Source organism: Pinus tabuliformis, chromosome J (assembly GCF_031772625.1).
Source record: "Pinus tabuliformis cultivar Carrire ecotype Pingquan chromosome J, CPIR1, whole genome shotgun sequence".
Lineage (NCBI taxonomy): Eukaryota > Viridiplantae > Streptophyta > Pinopsida > Pinales > Pinaceae > Pinus > Pinus tabuliformis.
Window position 1 is genome coordinate 426,064,424 of NC_142295.1, and position 26,722 is coordinate 426,091,145.

General features: G+C 35.2%; 2 protein-coding genes and 1 long non-coding RNA gene across 4 annotated transcripts in view; 2 read left to right on the forward strand and 1 right to left on the reverse strand.

Annotated features, from left to right (window-relative positions):
• Positions 1 to 26,722, reverse strand: part of LOC149227639 (uncharacterized) — a 122,195-nt gene that overhangs the window by 84,571 nt on the left and 10,902 nt on the right. The window lies entirely within an intron of this gene.
• On the forward strand, positions 11,926 to 20,588 carry LOC149227641 (uncharacterized). The gene is made up of 5 exons (XR_016247156.1): positions 11,926 to 12,575; positions 12,744 to 12,802; positions 18,025 to 18,099; positions 18,231 to 18,309; positions 20,562 to 20,588. It is a non-coding gene; the product is annotated as an uncharacterized LOC149227641 (long non-coding RNA).
• LOC149227642 (uncharacterized) lies at positions 18,429 to 20,416 on the forward strand. Of its 2 annotated transcripts, none has more exons than XM_089377849.1 (2): positions 18,429 to 19,164; positions 19,249 to 20,416. In XM_089377849.1, exons 1-2 carry the CDS (start codon positions 18,501 to 18,503, stop codon positions 20,292 to 20,294), a joined length of 1,710 nt encoding a protein of 569 aa, XP_089233975.1. In that variant the 5' UTR covers positions 18,429 to 18,500; the 3' UTR covers positions 20,295 to 20,416. The 2 variants fall into 2 exon arrangements, with proteins under 2 accessions (XP_089233975.1, XP_089233976.1); XM_089377850.1 differs by having other exon boundaries at positions 19,261 to 20,416.

Genomic DNA, 26,722 nt, shown 5'->3' on the forward strand with positions numbered 1-26,722 from the left:
TGGGCAGTAATAAGCTGCTCAGCCCAAAAATTGCGCAATTATGGGTAGCAGTCAGCTTCTCAGCCCAGAAATTACGTAATCCCTCTGGGACAACCACCCTTGCAACTAGCAGAAATTACGTAAATCCACCCAGGGAAATTGCTCATCCCAGAAATTGCGCAATCCTAGGAGACAATCACCTATTCCTCTAAAAAATTGTGTAATCCCTCTGGGACAACCATCTCTTCTCAGCCCATAAACTGTGCATATTTTCATCCGAGGGCCGCACACTGATGCATATGCCTTCACGTTAACCGGTTCCCTCTGGGACCGAGTAAAACTGATTTGCATGCATGGATTGTTTCTCCTGAGGCAGCGTGCAAAGACATCCCTTGATTCAAGGGTCTATCTTTAGCAGCTGGGGGTTACATGCAAGGATCATTTCAAAAACCTTCCACCAAGTGTCGCTCTTCCTAGATTTCTGGCATGCGTGTCACATCTTCGATTTGATCAAAACCCATGAATCGAACGGCGCAGAGATATTTCCTCGCATCGATCTCATAGCTCTGACATCCCACATTGCATCTAGGAGTCGTTGGCACATTCAACTCAGTTGTCTTGGGGTAAGCTCGATATTCATGACTCGCACTACGTTTCTATCGCTTTTTGTGTTTTGCTTTGTGTGAGTGTTGTCTGCTTGATTTCAGTGAGCGCTCATTGTCGTTTACATGCATACTAGCTTGTACTAGCACTGTTTTAGTTTTCGTTAACATCTCACTGTTGTCGCATGGATGAAATTGTTTTTGCTCGGACGATCGCCATTGCAGCGACTCGCTTCACACACTTGCATGATTTCTTATTTCTTGAATCCTTAATTTGTTTGCATGAATGATCATTCACTATTGTTTGCACTCATCTCATCATGCATTCACACTTCTCATGTTTTCAGTCGCCCATCGGCCGAACTAGGTTGTTTTAGCCCAGACTGTGCCTTGCTCGACTAGCACTGCGCATTTCTGGAAGCGAAGGCTCTGCCTTCCCTCCAAAAATTGCACAGGTCTAGCCAAACACTGACCTCTAGGCTTGCATTATGCAATTCTTGGAGGCAGTTTCTTGTTGGCCCTAGAAACTACGCAATGGAGTTTGTTGGTTGCATGTCACTACTGACTAAAATTGCGCATTGCGCAGTTTCAGTCCTTAGCAGGCTAGGCTGAACTGTACATTGCGCAGTTCCAACAGTCAGTCAGCCTCCTGACAACCCGGACTGTGCCTTGCGTAGTTTTGGCAGTCAGTCTCCCGACCTCCCGACATAAATTGCGCGACCTTCGTGATTAGTCACATATGTATGTTGCAAGTAAATTCTCAAGTTTGTTTTGGTTTTCGATTGACAGATTTCTTTCCATGAGTGTTGTCATGTCTCCAGGTATCGTACGTGTTCATATGCCTCTAAGAAACACAAGTACAATGGTTTCCGGGAGAGCAGAGTCCAAGACACCGTTCAGAGCACACTTGGGGATGCAGTCGATCAAGTGTCTATGAACTTGCCTACCCACGAAGACATCAAGTTGTTTATAGACAAGGACATCAAGATATGATGGCAACAACATCACAACAAGAAACACCATGAACAACAACTGAAGGAGACATACCAGATGAAACGAACATAAGAGGAAGGTTGTTGACAACACATAGGTGGAACAAAGTTGCAAGCTCAAGCATATCTCCTTGTGATGAAAGCAACTTCGGAGACTCAGGCTATGAAGTGACGATGCAACATGGAGATTGCGCGAAGGCAGATAATGGAACAAAGAAGGAGTTGCATGTGCTGAAGCAGCAAGTCAAGGAAGAACAAGAGCTGCATAGACGAGAGAATGAGTTGTAGTAGGAACAGGTACAACAGGGGGCGCATCATGCACTCACAGATGAAACTGTGCCCGTACAAGTTATAGATCCATCCCAGCAGCTGGCACGAAGCAGACAAGGTGAGCAGTGTTGTTGATCACATGCAAGGGAATGCAGCAGCATGCATGCAATCCCACCCATTCAACACACTCACTAAGGCAAAGACACGAAACAAGTCTGACTAGAGCTGAACATGCAGTTGACAGTTGATGTGCATGACCACCAACACACACTGGAAGATCAACATGGACACTATGAATCAGTGTGTTGTCGGTTCGGCCTCACCCAAGAATACCATGCGCATGCTAGCAGACGAGTTGGATGGAGGAACCTAATGCACCCGGATGCAACAAAGGCAAGAGTTCGCTTCAGCAAGATCTCACCATGGAGCGCATACACACTATCACAAACGGCCAAGCTTGGCATCAGCTCACCACCTTCACCATCATAAGCATGTCAATGAGTTGGTCTCACCACAATAGACCGAGTGTCAATGATGTCTTGCATGGCATGCTCAAGCCATTTTTTCTCACATGGGCACATGTGCATTGTAATGTGACTTCTTATCAAGTGGAAGTTCAAGTGTTGATAGTTGAATGTAACAATCATAGAGTAGTTGAAGAGTCACGAGGATAGATGAACGGTCATAAAGGGGAATGTCAAGGGTCACCCAACCTTTGCTATAAATAGAACCTCATAATCATTGTATAGGCTTTTGGTCAACCAAGCTTCTGATAGGACTATCTTAGAGAAAGCTTGGACAATATTGTAATGAGCCTTGGCTTCTGCACTGCGCAGAGCTAGTACATCTCTTTGGAGGAGCAGGTGGTTGTTGATGTAACGTTCCGTTGTTTGAACTAGAAGGTTGGACATGGATGTATTGTATGACTGGAACTTACACTTCTTAATATAACAAGAGGCAACACGTTTCATGCACATGTTGTATTGTATTTCAGCTATCTATTTTCTCTAAATGATATATGTATATGTTTTCTTGCACATGCATGTATAGCTGTTTATGTGTATGCATTTATGAATCTTTCTGAAGCATGCTCTTGGTTTAACCATCACTTTGGATTGCTAGCTAACTTGCCTTCCATGTTATGACACATCCTTGCTCGTGTGTTCCCTTCTTAACTCCGTGTTATCATAGGTTTCCAAGTGGAGCACCCATATCAACCCCCGTGTGTTTGAACCTCTCATGCACCTTCCTTGACTTACTGCAACTGTCACGCCCTTGCTACCAACAAAGACATCTTACTTTCCTCTGTGCAAAATCGTGGTCAAGGCATTACCGTACGACCCACTGACATGTTGGTGGGTCCAACACCGTCAACATTTTGGCGTTAGAAGGAGGTCCATATGACAAGCCGAGTACTCACATCTGTTTTGAATCTCTACATATCTATCATGACTAACTACAAAGTTTCTCTTCCGGAGTGTATTTATTATGGAAATGCCTTCATTATCTTGGAAAAGCTCTTGGATAACTTGTCACGTAAAATGTATGATGGTGGAGGTCATGTAGCCTTGTTTTGGCATGCGGTCGACATTGTAGGCTCATGCGAAAGACATGGAATCTTTGAAGAATACATGACCTGCGCATTGTTCGTCTACATGCTTCGAGGGCACCCAATGCACTGGTGTGCTACGCTACCCGAAAAATATATTCATTCTCTTGCTCATCTAGTCACAGAGATAGATCGTGATTTCAATCACTTTAACCATAAAGCACTCGATCAAGAAATTCTGAAATTACGAAAAGCACCCGATGGATCCATTGATTAGTTTTACACACGCTTTTGAAATCTTGCATACCAATTTCCCGAAGATGAAATTGATTGGGAATTTATTTATGGAAGAGTTGAGTATCTTCTTTGGATATCCAAACCCCGCTTAGCACAGTTTGGTGATGGAGTTGCGCAATCGTAGGCACGAACAGTTGTTGTCACAAGTGACTATCTGCCTTCACCTCATCAAACAACTCCACCATCGCGGAGTGATGTGGGAGATCATGCACACACATCTGTTGATCTGTCACATCCTCTCACCCCACCTGCTCTTGATATCTGCACAGATTTGGCTTGTAAGCCTGTTAGTTTTCACACGGATTCGTTCCCTCAACCTCCGTCCCCGCATTCTGTTGATCCTTTGGATTGTACTGTCTTGTGTTTTCCCATTCCGGACTCCTCACCTGTTGTGAACGAGGATCAAGTTGTTGACGAAGTTGGTGTTATGCAGCCAACCTGCACCATCATTCATGATGAGTGTGTGCAAGAATCTAAAGAAGAACCCATGGTGAAGGATGACTCCCTTCTAGCTGCGCCTCATCTAATTTATCCTGACATCCCTTGTGATTCTGCCATTGTTAATTTCCCTTGTGAAAACCCATTTCCGAATGTTTCTACTTCCGATCATTCACAGGACACATCGGATGTCCGTCCATCATCATAGTGTGGAGAGGACACATCTTCCTCTAAAAATACGTCCAATCTGTTATCTTTCATTTTTGAAAACACAGAGGGAACATCTTTGATTCTCATCTACCCCTCTGCCCGATTCATCAAATCACTAGGATGCCGACAAACATCCTGAATTTTCTGATCTTGGTTGTCGTGATCTCTCTACTTCTTCATCTGATAACGATGTTGATTCAATCATTGTTAATCTGTCTAAGACATTGGTCTACAATGATCTATATGTTAACAAAGTCGAAACCCCGTAGATTGTCGAGGCACTTCAGCCCAAGATGATGGTTATGTCAGGCCCTCGCTATCCTGAGGTTGGTTTCACTTCTCATCCAAAAATTGTCGAAACACTTAAGGCTCGTCATCACTCTCTACTTTGCGTTGAAGATCAACCAAACACCCAAATTTCACTTCCTCCACTCGAACTACATGATCCCTTCACTCATGCATTGGAGGAATCTTACACAACAAGCACACATGCAAAACGTAAGTGGTCTACCTTTCTCATGTTTGCTTGCATGTCACAGTCAAGGGAATGCATACACTCGACATCTGCACACAATGTAGCACAACACCATGGCAGCTCCATAGAGTCCCTGTGATGCGCTTTCACTCATCTTTATTCTGTGGTCACTTGTAAGCTCAGAGTGTGTCCATCTTCATCATTATATCTTTCATGATTTTTGGTTTGTGCAATGCGATGTTCGCAAACCGTGCCTTCACCAACATGGGTCAACCAATGTGCCGGTGCCTGCATTGAAAGTATCAATTCACATGAGATGACCCACGCAACGTTAGCTTAGAAGTAGGAGTCGTGCTTGCTTTTGGGATGTTTGATTGCATGCATGTTTGCTTTTTTCTTTGTGTGTTTGTTTGTTTGCTTACTCGCTTTGCTTCTGCATTTGCTTCTGCTTCTTGCTTTTCTTTTTGGTTTGTTTTCTTGTTATTATCCGTAGGTTAGTTTTGCATGGACCATGTGCAACCCTTAAAACAAGCTGGGTAAAGTACGTGAGGAATTTTACAACTATCAACATTTGGTTATATGTTGTCTGCTTTCTTATGTAAGAAGTTGTTGTCTTCAGTCCATGATACATCAATGAAAAATACATACTGTTTGAAGTGAACCTTGGTGAAAACACAACGCTTGTGCACTAACTACTATCACCTACTCTAGTCGGTTGTTTTTGGGTTAATCCTTATTAGCTTAGACAAGTAGAGTAAGGTGCGGGGGAAAAACTTAAGCACGTCATAGGTATACATAAACTACTTCTCTAAAGGAAAAACCTCTTCTCCTCTCAATAAGTCAAGATCCCTCTTCCACCTTTGAAATGAATAAGTGCTATGCACAGTTATGAAGATGAAAAATGAAAAAAATGAAAAAGTGAAAAAAGAAAAAAAATAAAATGAAAATGAATAAGGTGAAGGAAGCATGGAAAATTTTAGGGGCTAATGTTCGCCCAATGGGCTAATTTTCCATGATTTTTCCACAAAAAAGATTCGCCAATTTCCAATTTTTATAAAAGACGATTCACCCAAATTTTATAATATAAAATTATTTTACCTTAAAAATCGCCAACATTATATAGAGACTATATATAAAATCATTATAGATTTGAATAATTTAACAAATATATCAATAAACATTTTATAGTTTGCATATTAGGGATTAGTGAGATTCACCAATGTTTTTAAATTTCAAGAAAAATTTTCATCCTTAAAATTTTCCTTGGAAGGAAGAGAAAGGCTTCTTGCATAGAGAGGTGATGTATGTAACTCTGTTGGGGTATTGACTAGGCTCACTAGCAGTAGAGCAATGTTTGTGTTGCTGCGTGACTCCGCTGGGGTACTATCACCTACTCTAGTCGGTTGTTTTTGGCTTAATCCTTGTTAGCTCAGACAAGTAGAGTAAGGTGCGGGGGAAAAACTTAACAAGCACGTCATAGGTATACATAAACTACTTCTCTAAAGGAAAAACCTCTTCTGCTCTCAATAAGTCAAGATCCCTCTTCCACCTTTGAAATGAATAAGTGCTATGCACATTTATGAAGATGAAAAATGAAAAAAATGAAAAAGTGAAAAAAGAAAAAAAATAAAATGAAAATGAATAAGGTGAAGGAAGAGAAAGGCTTCTTGCATAGAGAGGTGATATATGTAACTCTGTTGGGGTACTGACTAGGCTCGCTAGCAGTAGAGCAATGTTTGTGTTGCTGCGTGACTCCGCCGGGGTACTATCACCTACTCTAGTCGGTTGTTTTTGGGTTAATCCTTGTTAGCTCAGACAAGTAGAGTAAGGTGCGGGGGAAAAACTTAACAAGCACGTCATAGGTATACATAAACTACTTCTCTAAAGGAAAAACCTCTTCTGCTCTCAATAAGTCAAGATCCCTCTTCCACCTTTGAAATGAATAAGTGCTATGCACATTTATGAAGATGAAAAATGAAAAAAATGAAAAAGTGAAAAAAGAAAAAAAATAAAATGAAAATGAATAAGGTGAAGGAAGAGAAAGGCTTCTTGCATAGAGAAGTGATGTATGTAACTCTGTTGGGGTACTGACTAGGCTCGCTGGCAGTAGAGCAATGTTTGTGTTGCTGCGTGACTCCGCCGGGGTACTATTCAGGCCTGCTGGCAGTGGAGCAACACCATATATGAAACTAAGGATATGACGACTATACTTCTTATGCACCAATATACCCTTTAACCCCAATTGAAACAATTGTGTTGACTTGGCTTGGAATGTGTGTCAATCGACCAAGAGCTTGGCAGATGTTACATCTTACATTCAAGCAAGTGTGGAAACCAAGACGAACTGAGAACTGAACAATACTTCCGAAGGTGTTAGAATTGATTTTCACGAACAAGGTCCATTCACGGAGCTGAAGTTCTACAATTGTGTCACCAAGTGTTGTAGAGGATACAACCACCCTCCAAAAATTTGCCTTAGCTTCGTTTTGGAGCCTCCCTACCAACCTTTCACAACAACATGTCTTGTCTTGTCAAGTACACAAGCTTAAGTGATTTTCTTGCAGAATGACAGTCTGTCCGTCAAAACTTGTTGCATCCCCTTCATAGGCTATTTAACCGGACTTGGTCCCAATGCAGGCTGAGCAGCTCTCTCAAGAAATTGCACAATTTTGGAGGGACACCAGCTTTCCGTCTAGAAATTGCGCAATTCTGTCTAGCAGCCTGCTGGGTTCGAGAATTGTGTAATTCTGCCTGTCACTATTCACTGAGAAAATTGTGAAATTCCTCCTAGGAGGGCTGCTCAACCCATAAATTGCGCAATTATGGGAAATAGTTAGCAGCTCAGCCCATAAATTGTGCAATTCTAGGTAGTAGTCAGTTGCTCACCCCAGAAATTGCACAATCCCTCTGGGACAACCATCCTAGCAGCTAACATAAATTGCGCAAATCCACCTAAAATTTGCATAATCCTAGGAGACAGTCACCTATTCCTCTCATAAATTAGGAAATCTCTCTGGTATAGCCATCTCTGCTGAACCCAGAAACTGCACAAATTTTTATCCCAAGCTCGCAGATCGATGCATGTGCCTTCAGGTTGACTAGTTCCCTCCGGGACTGAGTAAAACTGATTTGCATGCATGGACTATTTCTCCCAAGGCATCATGCAAAGGCATCCCTTGATTTAGGGGCCTATCTTTAGTAGCTGGAGGTTACATGCAAGGATCATTTCAGAAACCTCTCACCAAATGTCGCTCTTCCTAGATTTGTGGCATGCGCGTCACATCTTCGATTTGATCAAAACTCATGAACCAGACGCTACAGAGCTCTTTCTTCGCATTGACCTCGTAGCTCTGACATCCCACATTCCATCTAGGAGTCATTGGCACATTCAGCTCAGTTTTCTTGGGGTAAGCACGCTGTTCATGACTTGCGCTATGATTTTGTCTCTTTTTGTGTTTCGCTTTGTGTGAGTCCTGTCTGTTTAATTTCAATGAGCACTTGTTGTTGTTTACATGCACACTAGCTTGTACTAGCATCATTTCAATTTCCGTTAACATCTCACTGCTGTTGCATGGATGAAACTGTTTTTGCACGGACCGTCGTCATTGTGGCGACTCGTTTCACACACTTACATGATTTCTCGTTTCCTGAATCCTGCACTTGTTGTTTGCATGAATGATCATTCACTCTTGTTTGCACTCATCTCGTCATGCATTCACACGTCTCACGTTTTCATTTGCCCGTGAGCCGAACTGGGCTGTCTTGGCTCGGATTGTGCCTTGTTCAGCTATAACTGCGTATTTTCGGAAGCGAAGGCTCTGCCTTCCCTCTAGAAAATGTGCAAGTCTAGCCAGGCACTCATGTCCAGGCTTGTACTACACAATTCTTGGAGGCAGTGTCCCGTTGGCCCTAGAAACTACACAATGAAGTTTGCTGGTTGCATGTCACTACTGACTGAAATTGCAGATTGCACAATTTCAGTCCTCAGTAGGCCAGGCTGGACTGTGCATTGCGCAGTTCCAGCAGTCAGTCAGCCTCCTGACAACCCAGACTATGCCTTGCGCAGTTTTGGCATTCCGTCTCCCAACCTCCTGGCGGAAATTGCGTGACCTTCATGATCAGTCACACAGGTATGTTGCAAATCAATCCTCAAGTTCATTTTGGTTTTCGACTCACCTATTGCTTGCCATGAGTGTTTCCATGTCTCCAGGTATCATAGGTGTTCATTTGCCTCTCAGCAGCACAGGTGCAATGGTTTCCAAGAGAGTAGAGTCGAAGACACCGTTCAGAGCACACTTGGGGATGTAGTCGATCAAGTGTTTATGAACTTTCCTACCCATGAAAACATCAAGTTGTTCGTAGACAAGGACATCAAGATATGACGAGAACAATATCATAGGAAGAAACACCATGAACAACATTTGAAGACAACATACTGATCCAACGAACGCAAGAGGAAGGTTGTTGACAACACAAAGGTGAAACAAAGTTGCAGAAGCTCAAGCATATCCACTTGTGATGAAAGCAACTTCAGAGACTCAGGTTATGAGTTGACGACGCAAGATGGAGATCATACGAAGGAAGAGAACATAACATATAAGGAGTTGCATGTGCTGAATCAGCAACTCAGGGAAGAAAATGAGTTGCATAGACAAGAGAATGAGTTGCAACAGGAATAGGTACAACAGGGTGTTTTGGAGAATTTGGTATCTATGGATAAATACTAATTCCCTAGATAAGTAGCTGTATATAGAACAATACTTTAAAGTGTTTTAGACTTTTCCTATAAGCAATAGATAAGATTAGAAGATAAGAAAACCTAACTAGATCCGACCAATCTTCTCCAACGGACTTAGCTCCTCCTCGATGGTTGCTTTGCGTTAAGACCAAAGCAACTTTGGTAACGCTGGTGACAGAACAATTGAAGCCTCATCTCCACTATTCGATAAAGGCTATAACGTTAACTTAACGAGAAGCAGGAAATTCGAACGAAATATTTTCTTATAAAATAATAAATAATTTTTAATTGCGATGAGCAAAAGCGTTTAATTTTTCACATTCTACATAATATTAACAAAGTTTTGTTATAAAATAATGATTAGACATTGTTTAAATTTAATAATGTTTCATACAACATATTTAGTGCACGAAAATTTTTGTTCATATCATAAATTATAAGCTGATTTTTTCTTATTTTAGATTAATTATAGATTAAAGAAAAAAGAAAAGAAAATCATTTTAACATTCACGAGGCTAAAGATAGTTTATGGGACGGATTGCTTTTTCATTTGGTTGATGTACTCTACCTTTTTTTTGTGAATTCTTACAATAATCATTCCCAGCTTATTGACAAATCCTTCGCTAAATAGATTATCCCAAGAGCTAGCTGTTAGAATATCTCGATAACTTTCCCTGTTGTATTTGAAGGCCTCACATATTAAAATGAAGTGCTTTTCTGTTTCCACTTTTCTCGAAGAACAAAAAATACAAACTTTTTCCTCCCACACTTCTTTTGGCCTTTTTCAATGCCTTGTTTCACAGCGGAGTTGATGAGAATTAGACCTTAACTGAGCAATAATAATTTTGGCTCTCCAAGAAATATTGACCTTTATGTATCCTTTTTGTTGATGATTACGAGTGAGATTAAACACTTCTATATAGTATTTTTTCTTTCTCCCTAGCTCCTTATCCCAAGTAAGCTTGTGGAAATTATCCATAATAAAAACTTTTATCTCTTTATTGTTTATGGGACACGTGTTCAAGCAAATACCCCATTTCCTAAACCATTTGTTATTTTGTGCTATACTTGTTCATAGGTGAAACAATGTATCATCATATACATCTCATTTTCAACTTCTCTTTATACATATAGAGCACAATGATTTTTCTTGATTAGAACCTAATTTGAGCTCACATAGTAAACATTCATATATATAGAGATTCTCTTTTAGAGTAATGGTTATTATGTGAATCTCCCATTAATAGAATCTCATCACAAAGATCTTGTTATGACTTCTCTAAAACTTTTTTAATCACTACATATCATAAATTATAGTGTTGATCGGAACTCTACATCTATTGAGGCTTGCTTCCAGGATTGGATGTTTGTAAACCACCAATTTCCTGCTCTACCTTTAGTAAACATTTATATGTATAGAGATTCTCTTTTCGAGGAATGGTTATTATGTAAATCTCCCATTAATAGAATCTCATCACAAAGATCTTGTTATGACTTCTCTAAAACTTTTTTAATCACTACATATCATAAATTATAGTGCTAATTTGGAACTCTACAGCTATTGAGGCTTGCTTACGGGATTGGATGTTTGTAAACCACCAATTTCGTGCTCTACATTTATTCATATTTTTTTCATGGAATTTGGAGATCCAAAAATGTTTATACTTTTGAAAATATATCATAGGGCATAATGTCAAAGAATGAAGGTGTGAGGACATCTAGGACTTTCTAGGCACATCAAACTCTCTAATATTTGAGAGAGATTCCTAGTTAGTTTCTTTGATAGGGTGTCTTGTATGCAATTGTGTAGAACCTTGGTATACATTACACTTTACTTATCTTAAAATACAATTTATTTATATCTATAATTTGTTTTCCTTTATATATTTTATTCTCATAATATATTTGTTTTTATTTATATATTTTACAATGATAATATATAAAATACTATGAATTATCATAAACCTATACATTACATTACTCTTAAAAAATAATATATATATCTATTATTTAAAATTAATATCAAATTTTTAATAAAATCCATAAAAATAACATTTTTAATGATTAATAAACTTCTTATTATTATTTTTATTTTTTATAACAAATAAACCACTCCAAACTATAAATAATAATAAAAACAGGTTACAAGTACATGGTGCACAGTTCAATGCACATAACCATATTTTAATTTCAACGGTCACATTGGTCTCTGTGCAGATCATATTTTAAATACACATTTTGATGTCAAAGGCGGCATTGGGCTCTGTGCGGATGCTAGCGGGGAATTTGAAAGAGGGAAAAACTTTCGAAATTATTGAAATCCGATATATATTATCACAGTTACACGCATGGCCGGCAGAGCAAGAAAGAGTGGAAGGCTAAAGATTGTAGAGTATCTGATAGATGGTAGTTGGTAGGCATTTGCTAGCCTGGCCGGCAGGAGCCAGAGTGGAGAATTTTGGCCTTTCATTTGCTACCTTGGCCGACAGAGCAAGAGTGGAGAGCAGAAGATCTGAGAGATGGTGGGCTTCTTATTTTTAGCTGGAGCTTGGCGGAGAAGGAGAAAGCAGAAGATTGGAGAGATGGTGGGCTTATTTTCGCTGGAGCTTGGTGGAGAAGGAGATTGGCAGAACAAATTAGATAATAGAGCCTGACAGATTTTGGAATTTGTTGGGTTTAGACAGAAGAGCAGGACAGATTTTGCTGTTTGTTGCATTTTGATACTCTGTGTTTTCTTTTTTTCCTGGAGCATGGCCATGCTTAATTTCTGTCTGCATTTTCTTTTACTTTTTATCTATTTTGTTTCTGTTTATTTTCTTTTCCTGGTTGGTCTAGATTTGGGTTTGTTTGCTGTTTTTTTGGTTCTGGTGGTTGGTGTAGATTTGGGTTTGTTTGCTGTTCTTTTGCTTTTGGTTTTGGTGGTTGGTCAAAGAGCTAGGGCGATGTCGCAATGAGCAAAAGAGGGAGGGCGATGTTGCAATGAGCATAAGACGGGATGATTGATTTAATTGTGAAGACTGAGAAGGTAGGTACTGTTTTATCTATTTGGTATTTAAATTATCAGATTTAAATACATTATCAGATGACATAATTGTATTTCACTATCTCATGGATAGATTAGTGTTTTACCAGAAGTTTTATCATATTTTTTTTTTCTTTGGATTAACTTGTGCCGTTTTCTCTTGAGGTGCAGGTGAAGAACTATATGACCATCCTGGAAAACAGGGCTGTGGTGTATTTTTTAGATTACAGGTGAGATTAACGTTAACTTTTTGGTTTCTCTCCTATCTCATAAGATTAGGGATTAGATACATATGCACTATGGTTTTAGTTAAAAACTTCTTATTCCCAATTGCATTTGCATGTAAGGGTTGGGAAAGATTTTATAATCTTTGATGAGTTTGGTTCTTTTATGTTTTTGTCTTTAGTTTTTTTTGGTACTCTTTATGTCCTAATAGGTTTTAATTTTTGAGTATTGTTATCAAAGTTCAATAAATTGAGAGTGATTTAGTGTTAGCATAAAACCCTTGAATGTTCAAATCTAAATAAGGTTTCAGGTTTCCAGAAATTTCTTCTAAGAAATTGTTTTTAGAAGTTTATAATCTGTGATGTGTTTGGTTCTTCAATTTCTTTGGGGTTTTATTTGATAATCTGTGATGTGTTTCGTTCTTCAAATTCTTTGGGTTTTATTTTTTTGGTATTGTTTATTAGGTTTTATTTTTTGAATATTGTTTATGAAATTTCAACTTATTTGTGCTGATTTAGCATTATAGCATAAAACCCTCTAATAACCAAGTCTAAAAAAGATTTTGGGGTTTCCAGAGTCTTCTTCTTAGAAACCTTTTGTAGAAGTTCAATATGTAGAGGCTAGTAGTACAAATAATTCTGCATTCCCTGATCAGAACCACAATCTGTGATGTGTTTGGTTCTTCAATTTCTTTGGGTTTTATTTCATAATCTGTGATGTGTTTAGGTCTTCAAATTCTTTGGGTTTTATTTTTTTGGTATTGTTTATTAGGTTTTATTTTTTGAATATTGTTTATGAAATTTCAACTTATTTGTGCTGATTTAGCATTAGCATAAAACCCTCTAATAACCAAGTCTAAAAAAGATTTTGGGGTTTCCAGAGTCTTATTCTTAGAAACCTTTTGTAGAAGTTCAATATGTAGAGGCTAGTAGTACAATTCATTCTGCACAATATTCAATCCCTACATAAATGGTTTGGAAAAGGTTGAAAAGAAATGTACTTCTTACATTTTCCTTTCTATTCAGTCTACTACTGCAAACATTTCTATAACCCAGGCCCATAAAAATGCCTTTAAGGTTTTTTCAATTTAAGAGAGTAATACACTAGCGTTTATGCTTTGCATTCCCTTGCATATTGATCTTAGAAGAATTACAAGTACATTCTTATCTATCTAATTCCATCCATATATGTTATGCCTTTAACAAGTTCCATTTATTAATTTTTCCCTACAGCAATGTGGTTGGGGTTCCCTCATAACTTACAAGGAAGTGCCAGGTTATCCATTGATGAGTTTGCTGAGGAATGGATAGTCTAAATATTTAACCCTCCTAAAAGGTACAAAAATAGTGCAGAAAAACTTCACCAAAAGGAAACCACCCAAATATTCTCTCCCCCCTTCCTATAACAACCAACTATGGTTGGTGGATAACTCTTATCCCAACTCATAGTCCATCTCCTGCTAAAGTGGACAAAGAAAATGTAAAAATGTTCGCACTTTCTGAATATTTTTAATTGCACTATATACAATTATAACATAGGAGCGTAATGTAGGTAGGCCCTATGGTACATTCACTTGTTAGCTTCATTATAATTGATTTAAAATGCATCTTTAAAACTGCTTTAGGAATGAGCCAGATTCCTTTAGTCTTCTGACTTTATTATAATTGATTTAAAATGCATCCTTAAAACTGCTTTAGGAATGAGCCAAATTCCTTTAGTCTTTTGACTTCATTATAATTGATTTAAAATGCATACTTAAAACTGCTTGAGGAATGAGCCAGTAAGGGACTTTCAAATCAGTAAGATAGAAATTCAATTAATTTAAAATTTATCCTTAAATATACTTTAGGAATGAGCCTATAAGGGATTTTAAAGGTACGAGAAATCCACCAGTGAGGTAGATGAAATATGGAGCCAGAAATGAGCATGGATGTAAGAGGATGATGTTACCAGTAAGGTGCTATAACACACCCTTTGGGAATTTTTTTTTTTTTCATAACCTATCTTATGAGGTATCTTGAGCCACCCTTGTGAACCTTTTTTTAGTAACCCATCTTATGAGGCATCATTAGGAGCAGTCAAACCAAACTGTTGGTGTTGGTTATCTACTTTCTATCCCTTCTTCTGGGGTTTTCCCTTCAACTAAGCTAAATAAATGCAGAAAGTGGATGTCAATTAAAAGGATCTGCCCATGAAGCTATGAGAAAGAAGGGTATTCTGGATGGTGGGGAGGAAAAGGGTGCAAGAGCATCTGGCCAGTAAACATTCAGATGAACCTGGTCATTCTGGTTGGTTGGATGCCAATGGTGAGAAGATTTTAATTGACACGATCACCTATTGTGCACCCAATAATTAGAGATGGAGGGCTGACATATTGCTATTAACCAGAACAGACCCAATTCAGCATGTCTTGCAGCTTAGAATACACAGTTTATTGATGCGTGTGTCTCTTGATGACTTTATTAGCAGGCTTTTTATTTGATGACTCACACGATTAATCATAATCAAGTGTCTAGACTTTTTGGGCTGCTGTATGGCACACAATTCTCGTGACGTGTCTAGATTTTTCACAAAGAAAGGGTGTCAGGATTGCTCTATGAATAGCTTGCTGTGAGGACGAACAGTAAACTTTATCTATAACTTATATCTGGGGTACTTGGGGTTTCTATGTATACGTATATGGTATTGTTTGTTTTCTTAATCAGTGTAATCGGTTGTGTATCTTCCCTCTGATTTAAAATTGGTCACTTAGTGATCAGTCTGCGCTACTCAATGTCTTGATTTGATAATTGGTTGGTCACTTTGTTATCAGTCTCTAGCACTCAGTATTTTGATTTGATAATTGGTCATTTGCATAGTTTGTTACCATGTCCAAATAAGGTGTCTGTGCCGCGGTAGATATACCAATGCGTAGTTCTGATTCACAGTCTAGCTCCCATGAACAACCATTTGGATCCACTCGAGTTTAATTAGGGTAAAGTTTTTTCCCATTTGAAAACCATTGCAATTTACGGAGACTGAATTGCCATCTTCTTTCCAATCGAGAAGTCTTTCAAGTTTAGGGCAAGATTTAAGATGGTCAATCTCTGCTGATGGTGGATCAAGAGGTTTCTACTTGTGCAATGCCTAAATCCGCTTATTTATCAGGACTTTGATTGAATAGCTTGCATGAGAAGTTCCAGATCCTTGGAATGTCCTAGTACCACTGGAATGTCAACTTTTGACCAACAGCAGATGAGGATTGGCATTCTTCTATCTCCGCCTTGTTAAAATATGGATTTCGGTACTAGATATGTGCAATTCTTATAAAAAAATCAGATTGCCTGGAAATGCATACCCATTGTCCTCCTCCTAGGTTTTTTTGGAGTTTTGTAGCCTATCAGCTGCCCTCTCATCTTTTGCACATACAGCTAATAATTTTTTTTCTATCCCAGTTCTACGATAGATAGCATATATAAGAAATGAATACTTCAAAGTTTCATGCTCTTCCAATTTTGAGGTGTTGTCCGGATAAATATTGCTTGAATTTTTCGACAACATGCATAAGGGTCAATATTTAGGATTTCCTTATCATAGATGCATAAAAGCTTCTCTTTGTGAATCAATTTCTACTTTGAAAAGAAATAGGCTACTGATTTTGCCTGACCGGTGTTCATGTCAGTGCTCAAGGCATCATATTTCACTTCAAAAGTCTGTGAGAGCCAGCCTTCTGTTACAAGTATTTGGCAGATGCCTGCTTGCGTTGGTACAGTTTGCCATGTACAGTGATTTTTTTGTTTTTTTTAATAGTCACAGTAATTCTTTGGATTTGCTTCATTTATCTATTTAGTCCAACAAACCTTTTGAAGAATGAGCTACAAGAAATGCAATGTGGTGAGTGAGGACCTTCAGATATTCAGTCTGACCCTTGCTAAACCTAGCTGTTACAGTACTGGATAGACAAACTTAAGTTACTAATGAAGTCATTTAGTTTCACCTTCTGTAACAAGTATTTGACAGATGCCTGCTTGAGTGTTACAGTTTGCCATATAGAGTGAACTTTTCGTTTGTCATAGTAATTCCTTGGATTGCCTTCATTTATCTATTTAGTTCAACAAACCTTTTGAAGAACGAATTACAGAAAATGCAATGTGGTGAGTGTGGACCAAACATGCAACCTTCAGTGTGATGCTCGTATTTGACAGATGCCTTCTTGAGTGTTACAGTTTGCCATGTAGAGTGAACTTTCGTTTGTCATAGTAATTCCTTGGATTGCCTTCATTTATCTATTTAGTTCAACAAACCTTTTGAAGAACGAATTACAGAAAATGCAATGTGGTGAGTGTGGACCGAACATGCAACCTTCAGTCTGATGCTCTCCAAACCTAGGTGTCACACTACGGATGACATACAAGTTCTTAATGAAGTCATTTAGTTTCACCTTCTGTTACAAGTACTTGACAGATGCTTGCTTGAGTGTTGCAGTTTGCCATGTAGAGTGAACTTTTCTTTTGTCATAGTAGTTCCTTGGAATGCCTTCATTTATCTAATTAGTTCAACAAACCTTTTGAAGAATTGATTACAGAAAAATGCAATGTGGTGAGTGTGGACGGAACATGCAACCTTTAGATATTCAGTCTGATGCTCTCCAAATGTAGGTGTCACACTACTGGATAGACAAACTTAAGTTATTAATGAAGTCATTTAGTTTCACCTTCTGTTACAAGTATTTGACAGATGCCTGCTTGAGTGTTACAGGAATGAACTTTTAACTTACTGAGTTACTGAGGCCAGGCCAGGCAACTGTAGTGACTTGTGTGAGCCCAGTTACCTCCCCTCAGAGCGTGGCACATGAATGTAATACATGTTTTAAATATATTTTGATCTTCTGTGAGCGCAATGACCAATCAGAGAGTCTGGCACATGTTTTTTTAACGTAATTAATTTATTTTAATGTATTTTGTTATTTATGTTTTTTTAACGTAATTAATTTATTTTAATGTATTTTGTTATTTATTTTAAGCTAAGCTACCAAGTTGCTTAGCTTGATTGAATCAGTCAATCTTGAAGTGCGTTAATGGCTCCTAAAGTATCTTCCAGGAAGGAATTATATCTCTGTGAAATTTACAATGAAGTAATTTTTATTCTTAATCAAATATGAAAAGGTATTTAATTTTTTTGTTTTTGTTTTTATTATCTAATGGTATATTTGTAACCAAAAATTTATTTTTCCTATTTTATCCAACAGGCATAAAACAAGTGGAAGGAGAGAGGGCTTTTGACAAGAAGTTATAAATGAGAAGATGGAATTGCATGTGAAATGGTGAGTAAATTTTTTATTAGTTACAACTATTATTTTAAAATAAAATTATTATTACAATTTTGAAGCTTCTTATTATATGAAACAGGTAAAATTATTATTACAACTTTGAAGCTTCTTATTATATGAAACAGGTATAAAAAAAATAGATTGGAAGCTTTTCCACTCAAACCCAGATGCAGAGTGTTGTAACAAAACATTATATATGAGAAGGTAAATGGAATTGTTTTGCAATTTCATACTCCATGTTTAATGGACTAATTTTGATTTGGTCTTAAAAAAATATTTAATTGTTTGTTACTTAAAATATTATCAAAATTAGCTCTCGAAAATGAACCCTAGCAGTGCAGACGCCCCCTCCTCTCCTCTGGCCGCAGTCTGGATACCGCTCGGCCCCTTCGACAATGGCGTTGAAGATATATTACTTCACAGCGAATCTGACTGTTCTCAAGGCTCTATCGAAGGTTCCCCGCCCCCTGTGCCCTTCGGCTCTGGAATATGAGGCCGCCGGCTCTCAGACATTTGCCCCCTTCCGGATTGCAGGCGCAGTGGTCAAGATCAGGCAAAAATCGCAGATCTATAACCTCACTGCGAATCCGATTGGTCTTAAAGCTCTTTCGAAGGTTCCCCGCCCCCTGTGCCTTTTTGCTCTGGAATTTGGGGCCGCCGGCTCTCAATCATCTGACCCCTTCCGGATTGCAAGCGCAGTGGTCAAGAGAGAACTTCCAGAACACGCACTCAGCCTACTCCAAGCGGCGGCTCAAGAAAATAATTTCTTCACCCTGGAAGGTACCTTACTTGTATTTACTGCTTCTTCTTTATCTCCCCTGGACTGCGTCTGGATGCTCTTTTGGATGACCCTTCAAAGCTCCAGCCGCCTGTTATCACAGATCTGCAGAGGCAAGCAGAACTCTGGTCTCTCTGCCTCATTCCAGATACAGATCAAGCTTATATCTGGCAAAACCCTGCTTCAATGGGTGAGAATGTCGGATCGAGTGCAAGACCTCAAGCAGGCTCTGGAAATCAAGCTGGGGATTCCCTCTGCAGCACAGCGACTTCTCCATGAAGGTAAACAACTCGAGGATCTCTTCCCCCTGTATTTTTACAACATTCAGAGAAATTCCTCCATTGCTCTTACCCTTCGTTTAATAGGGGGCGCTGCAGGGCAGTCATCCTCAGCTGAGGCGTTTTCTTACAAGGACGCTGTCCATGCTAAGATGCCTAAGAGAACAGCTCCACATGCTCAAGCTCCCAAGCCTTTCTTGGTGGATAAACTGGAGGAACCCCCCTCCATAGAAATAAAGCATCCAACGCTGGATGAGCAAACCCAGCATTTTGCGGAACATGGCATTATCTGCAGGTTTAATGGGCTATGGCCACCCACAGCAGACCTCTACCAATGGATCCATTCTAACTGGACCAACAACTGCAAGGTTCTGCTATGCTCAAAGGGATTTTTCATTGTAGTGTTTGCCTTCGATGAGGACTATCAAAAAGCCTTAACTGGTGGCCCATGGTTTTGGGGTGCAGCCGGTTTATTCCTCACTCCTTGGTTCCCAGATTTCGATCCCTCTACAGCAGTTATCACCAAACTCCCCATTTGGGTCAGACTTCCAAACCTCCCAGCGAATCTTTGGCACTTTGCGGTATTCCAAGGGATTGGCAACTCTCTAGGCCGACTATTAGACACAGACGTCTCTAGAGGGGAGAAGGGCTTATACACTTTCGCCAGGATCTGTGCAGAAATAGACATAAGCAAAGGTCTCCCGGACCAGATTAATCTCAAAATTGGAGATTTCCATTGGACTCAGATTTTGGATTACGAGAACACAGCCTTTCGCTGCCGCAACTGCCATCATACAAGCCACCTTCAGAGCTCTTGTCCCACGATGCCAGCCCAAAAGAAGAAAGCCAATACTAAGCAGAAATCCAAAAGCTGGAAGCCTCATGATCCTCTTCCCATGGATGATTTTGACTCCAGCTCCGATGAAGAGGAAGAGAATATGGAAGGTGTGGCAGCAGAGTCGGAACCAGATCCATCCTCAGCAGGTCCTGTGGTTTCGTCAGTCATACCAGCCTCTCAGAAAAGGAACCACGAAACCTCCACCTCGGACTCAGAAAAGGAGACCTCTTCGTCGGCTCATCTCAGTTTGCAAATCATGTGGGTCAAAGTTGGAAAAAAGAAAGGGAAAAAATGAAGAATAGTGGATTCCACACATGTTGGGTAGATTCCTCTGTTCAGATCCTGCTCTTTTGTTTTTCTTGTTTCTTCTTGCTCATCATTGTGTTTCTCTCTTTCTCTCTTAGGAGCCGAGGTGGACTACCAATCCTTTTCGGCTGCCTATGTTCTTGGTTCTCTTGCTTGTAACTTCACATTGTACCATACGTTTTCTTAATAGAATTAGTCTTTACTTAGAAAAAAAAAAAAATATTATCAAAATTATAATTTTTTAAATGGTATGTAGGGACCAAGAAGGTAGATGGAAAGAACACGACCAAGAAGGGGAGTGCATTGGAAAAGGACCACGAATCTTTGTAATTGTAAATTGTATTATTATTTTTGATGTACCACTCAAAAACAATACTTCAATACATAATCAGTTTTTTTTTGGAGAGGGGGTTGACCCCTTCTCCCAACCTTCCAAGATAGCATGGCCAAAGCTATCTTGGAGGAGTCTCATTGTCTTGGATAGTTGTCTTTTATTCTTTTTTATTTTTTATTTTTACAAGTTTTTTAATTTTAACATTTTATTTTAAGTTGTTTAGCAAACAATAATTTTATGATACAAGTCACTTAAAATATGATTTCTGATATAATGATTTTTTATTTTTTATTTTACTTATATAATTAATTAATTTAAAATTAATGCTTTTATAAAAATTATTCAACTTTGTGTTAAAAAAAAAATTTGATTGAACATATTTACTTCTTTTTCACAGCATAGCCTTTTATACCCACCAAAATGACTATAAAAATTAACTCACAAAATTACATTTTGAAATTATGTTATTTAATAAAAATTAATATTTAAAATGAATTGATGTTTTTGAAAAAAAATCTGCTTCACATTACTCTCACATGAATACTTTATATACCAAGCACTTTGACATGAATACTTTATATACCAAGCACTTTGACATGAAAAATAACTCATAAAATTACATTTAAAATTTTGTTATTTAATAAAAGTTTATATTTAAAATTTATACAATTAAAACCTTAAATTTTACCTATTTATTTGTGTTGTTGTATTGTGTTGTGTTGTGTTGTGATATGTGATGTTGTGTTGTGTGTATATATATATAATTATACACATTAACATTGTGTATTTTTCATTTTAAAATTATTGACATTTAATGTTTCAGAATATCTGTACAACAATGTTATGTTATTTGGTTATGAGTATTTGAATACGAGTATTATGTTATTTGTATGAGTATCTTTACATTTCAAAACTGCATTTATACATTTATTTCACATGTTATTATTTCCTTAGCAACAAGTGGAGTATTAAAAATAACTTATAAATTTTAAAAGATAATAATGATTTTTATTTTAAAAAGGGTCTTTCTCACCATTTTCAAAAATAGGATGGTTGATGTTGGGAAGGAGTTGTATTTTAATTTTTAATAATTATTTTATGTAACTGTCTATTTTAGTTTTAAAATTTTAATTTTATTTATTTTAATTTTCTAGTTTCACAAATAAGTTATATATTAATGATTTTTGACATGTATTTCATTTAATTAATTAATATAAGATTAGTTTTGTTTTAAGTTGGTGAACAAACTTTACATATTGCATGACAACTTTGATTTTAAATCTTTTGCATTATTCATATGGTTTTCATATAATACTTTATATAACTATCACAAATGATGTTTAAAATGTGATTTAACCAAAATTATATAACTATCGCAAATGATGTTTAAACTGTGATCTAACCAAAAATATTGATTGGAAAATTAAAAAGTTATACAAATAAGATTATAATTTAAATATTTATTATGTGATATTGTGATGTATTGAAATGTGTTGTGTTGTGCATTTTGATTCTACACAATATATTGTGCATAATTTGTACACATAATAAGTTGTGTATTTTTCATAATAAGTTGTGTATTTTTCATTTTAAAATTATTGAGATTTAATGTTTCAAAATATTTGTACAACAATGTTATGTTATTTGGTTATCAGTGTTTGAATATGAGTATTATGTTATTTTCATGAGTATTTTACATTTTAAAAGTGCATTTATACATTTATTTTCACATGTTATTATTTCCTTACCAACAAGTGGAGTATTAAAAATAACTTGTAAATTTTAAAAAATAATAATGGTTTTTATTTTAAAAAGGTCTTTCTCACAATTTTCAAAAAAATCATGCTTGAAGTTGGGAGGAGTTGTATTTTAGTTTTTAATAATTATTTTATGTAACGGTCTATTTTAGTTTTAAAATTTTAACTTTATTTATTTTAATTTTCTAGTTTCACAAATAAGTTACATATGAATGATTTTTGACTTGTATTTCATTTAATTAATTAATATAAAATTAGTTTTGTTTTAAATTGGTGAACAAACTTTACATATTGCATGTCAAACTTTGATTTCAAATCTTTTTCATTATTCATATGGTTTTCATATAATACTTTATATAACTATCACAAATGATGTTTACACTGATTCAACCAAAAATATTAATTGGAAAATTAAAAAGTTATACAAATAAGATTATAATTTAAATATTTATTATGTGATATTGTGATGTGTTGTGTATTTTGATTCTACAATAATATATGGTGCATAATTTGGTGTATTTTAAATTAATTGAATTTTTTTATACCAATTATAAATCATTGTAAAAATCTAAAATTATGCTATTTAATAAAACATAATACTTAAATTAATTGAATTTTTTTATACCAATTATAAATCATTGTAAAAATCTAAAATTGTGTTATTTAATAAAACATAATACTTAAATTAATTGATGTTTGAAAAAAATCAACTTCACATTTTAAATGTGTGAAGTATTAAACTGTGTTGCCTCTTGGTAATATTTAATTGTATACCTATAATATTGTGTATTATTTGATGTATTTTAAATTAACTGAAACTTTTAAAATTTGGAATTTAATAAATGTTAGCTTTTATAATATTTGTACAATATGTAAATCATAAATTTCAAGCTTTGATTTCAAATCTTTTTCATTATTCATATGGTTTTCATATAATACTTTATATAACTATCACAAATGATGTTTCAAATGCGATTTAACCAAAATTATATAACTATCACAAATGATGTTTACATTGATTTAACCAAAAATATTAATTGGAAAATTAAAAAGTTATACAAATAAGATTATAATTTAAATATTTATTATGTGATATTGTGATGTATTGAAATGTGATGTGTTGTGTATTTTGATTCTGTTTTATTAATACCCAACCATAGGTGAGTTAATAAAAATAAATTTGTAAAATTGTAAAAATACAGTCATCATAGCATGGCCAAAGAGCCATAGAAGTCTTTTATTGTTTTTTCTTTTTAAGAATTCTAGCTTAATTTTGTAATTTTGCTCTTTGATTTAATGATTTATTTTGATGTTATATTAATTATATAGCTTGTTTAATTAATTTGATTTAAACTTGTGATTTAAAAAATAAAAAAATTTAACTGCATCTTTGACATTTTAAATTTATATAGATCACATTCATATGGTTTTTCACATAATAGGATATGTAATGGTTTATAAATTTCATAATTTATACAAATAAGATTTTAAATTTTGTATATTTTGACAAAAAGTTACAAATGATTTCATGAAATTACTTTCACAATTTCATGTGAGATGGTTAGTATTTATAATCATTATTTAAAAAAATATTTGATTAAAGTATTTGCAACTTTTGTTATTTGTTATTACAAATTAAAGTTTCTTATTATTAATTATTTAATTGGGGAAGTGAAATAAGATTAATTTTATTTTAAATTTGTGATTTTATTTTAAATTTCAATTTTTTATGGATTACATTCATATGGTTTTCACACACACACACATATATATATATATATATTTTCATGTAGAAATCCTCATATGGTCGAAGCCCACAGATTTTTACAATCAATATGGCCGAAGCGAGTAGAATTTTTCAGCAGAATACAGCATAGCAGTTACAAATCTGTAGCGAGGGGGGCCTTAGTGAACGCCACACGAATCTAACATGGCTGGGGTGCCAAAGCCATAGTGAACGCCCAGGAATCTAACATGGCTGGGGTGCGAAAGCCATCCGCCTGTCATGTGCACATATGGTTTTCACATATACCAACCACAAATGATATTGAAAATTTTTAAATACAAATTAACAATTGAAAATTTCAAAATACTGTCACCATTGTCCTATTGAAGTTGTAGTATCTCCATTCTATGCATAATACTGTCACATTCAATCTATTAGGCCATATTGGTTCTTGTTAATCTGCAAATTATGTTTTGTATATATTGACTGGACCTATTTTCTTAGCAAATGATGTAATACTTGCCATTATATTTCTTATATAATACTATCTAGCTTTTTTTGGCCTGAAAATTTCAAAATTACGATTTTAAATTTATATATTTTGGTACAAAATAAAATTATTATTAAAACTTTAAAGCTAAGTGACAAGTATCAAGAAATGAAAATAGATGGAAAAAGGTAAATGGAATTGTTTTGCAATTTCATACATAATTAGTGAAATCTATAATGGATTATTGTTTATTGGATTTTAAAAAAATATAAAATATTGAATTGTATGCCCCATCAACAAAGCAAATGGAAAGAACAGTGGATGGGGAGGGGAGGCTAGAAGTGTTTTAGTAAAAAGTTTTTTTTGACAAAGATTCATCATATATTAGTAGAATTTTTGTACATCCTCAAACTCTTTTTAATACATTATTAATTTTTTTTTGGGAAATTTTCACTTTGTTAAGTATTTTTAATTGACTATTTTACTTTTATTTTGCAAACAATAATTTATGATTTAGACTTCGCATTTTAAAAAATTTGATTGATCATATTATAATTATATTACATTATTTTTCATATAATAGCTTTTTATACCAACCAAAAAATCAAGTGCAAATTGTATTATTATTTTTAATGTACACACTCAAAACTATATTTTAATACAATTAATTTTTTTTTTGGGGAAAGATAGCATGGCCAAAGCTATCTTAGAGGAATTTCAAATTTTCAAGAATATGTTTTTAATTACTTTTAACATTTTTCTCACAAAATTAAGTTAAAATTCTTAAAAAGAAAAACAAGAGAATTTGTAATGGGGCTTTGGCCATGCTATGATGACTATGTTACAATACTTGTCTACGTAGCCTTTTACAATGTCAAAATGATAGTGAGCTCTAGAGGCTTCTCTCCAATAAAATCTTAAATCAAAATAAATAATTTTTTTTTTGGTCCAATAGTCGGAAATATGAACATGCTAAACTTGAAAACTATATACAATTTACCTTACTATATTAAAATCTATAAATCAAATGAAAAATATCCATTTATATATATATATATATATATATATTAAAAAATCAAATTTTTGATTTTTGTCCAAATATTACAAAATGCCTCTATTAATTTAAAATACACCAAATAATGCACAATATTATATATAGACATACAATCAAATATTACAATACATTTCAATTACATTACAAGACAACTTAAATAATTTTTATTTTTTATTTTTAATTTTCCAACATTTTAAATATCATTTGTATTTAAAATGTAAATTTAAAATCTATATACATATTTTTATAATAAAAATACAAATTTACATTTTCATAATCATATAACATAATCTTTTTTTACAAATATTTTTAAAACATTAAATCCCAATAACATTAAATTAATTTAAAATACACCATATTACACAAGAAGTTATGTGTATAATCATTATTATCACAACACTAACATAAATAAGTAATAAGATATTAATTATATAATTTTATGAGTTAATTTTCATAGTCATTTATGTTTGGTTTATCCATATCAAGTGAAAGTATTGTCATTGTGAAAAGAGATAAGTATACTCAATCATTTTTACTTTTATTTTCCAATTAATATTTTTTAATAATATTTTAAACATCATGGTGGAAGTCAAATTTTAAAATGTAAATTTAAAATCTATATACATCTTTTTATAATAAAAATACAAATTTACATATTCACAACCATATAACATTCCATTGTTTTACAAATATTTTTAAAACATTATATACCAATAACAATAATTTAATTTAAAATACACCATATTACACAAGAAGTTAGTGTATAATCATTATTACTATCACAACACAACATTAATTTTCATGGTCATTTGTGTTTGGTTTATAAGATATCAAGTGAAAAGTATTGTGAATGTGAAAAGAGATGAGTATACTCTAATCAAATTTAAAATTTGAGGTTGGATTTCTTTTTCAAACACATCAATTAATTTTGAGTATGTTTTGTTAAATAAAACAAATTTATATTTTTACATTGATTTGTGGTTGGTATAAAAAATTCAATTAATTTAAAATACACCAAATTATACACAATATTATATGTGTACAAACAAAATACAC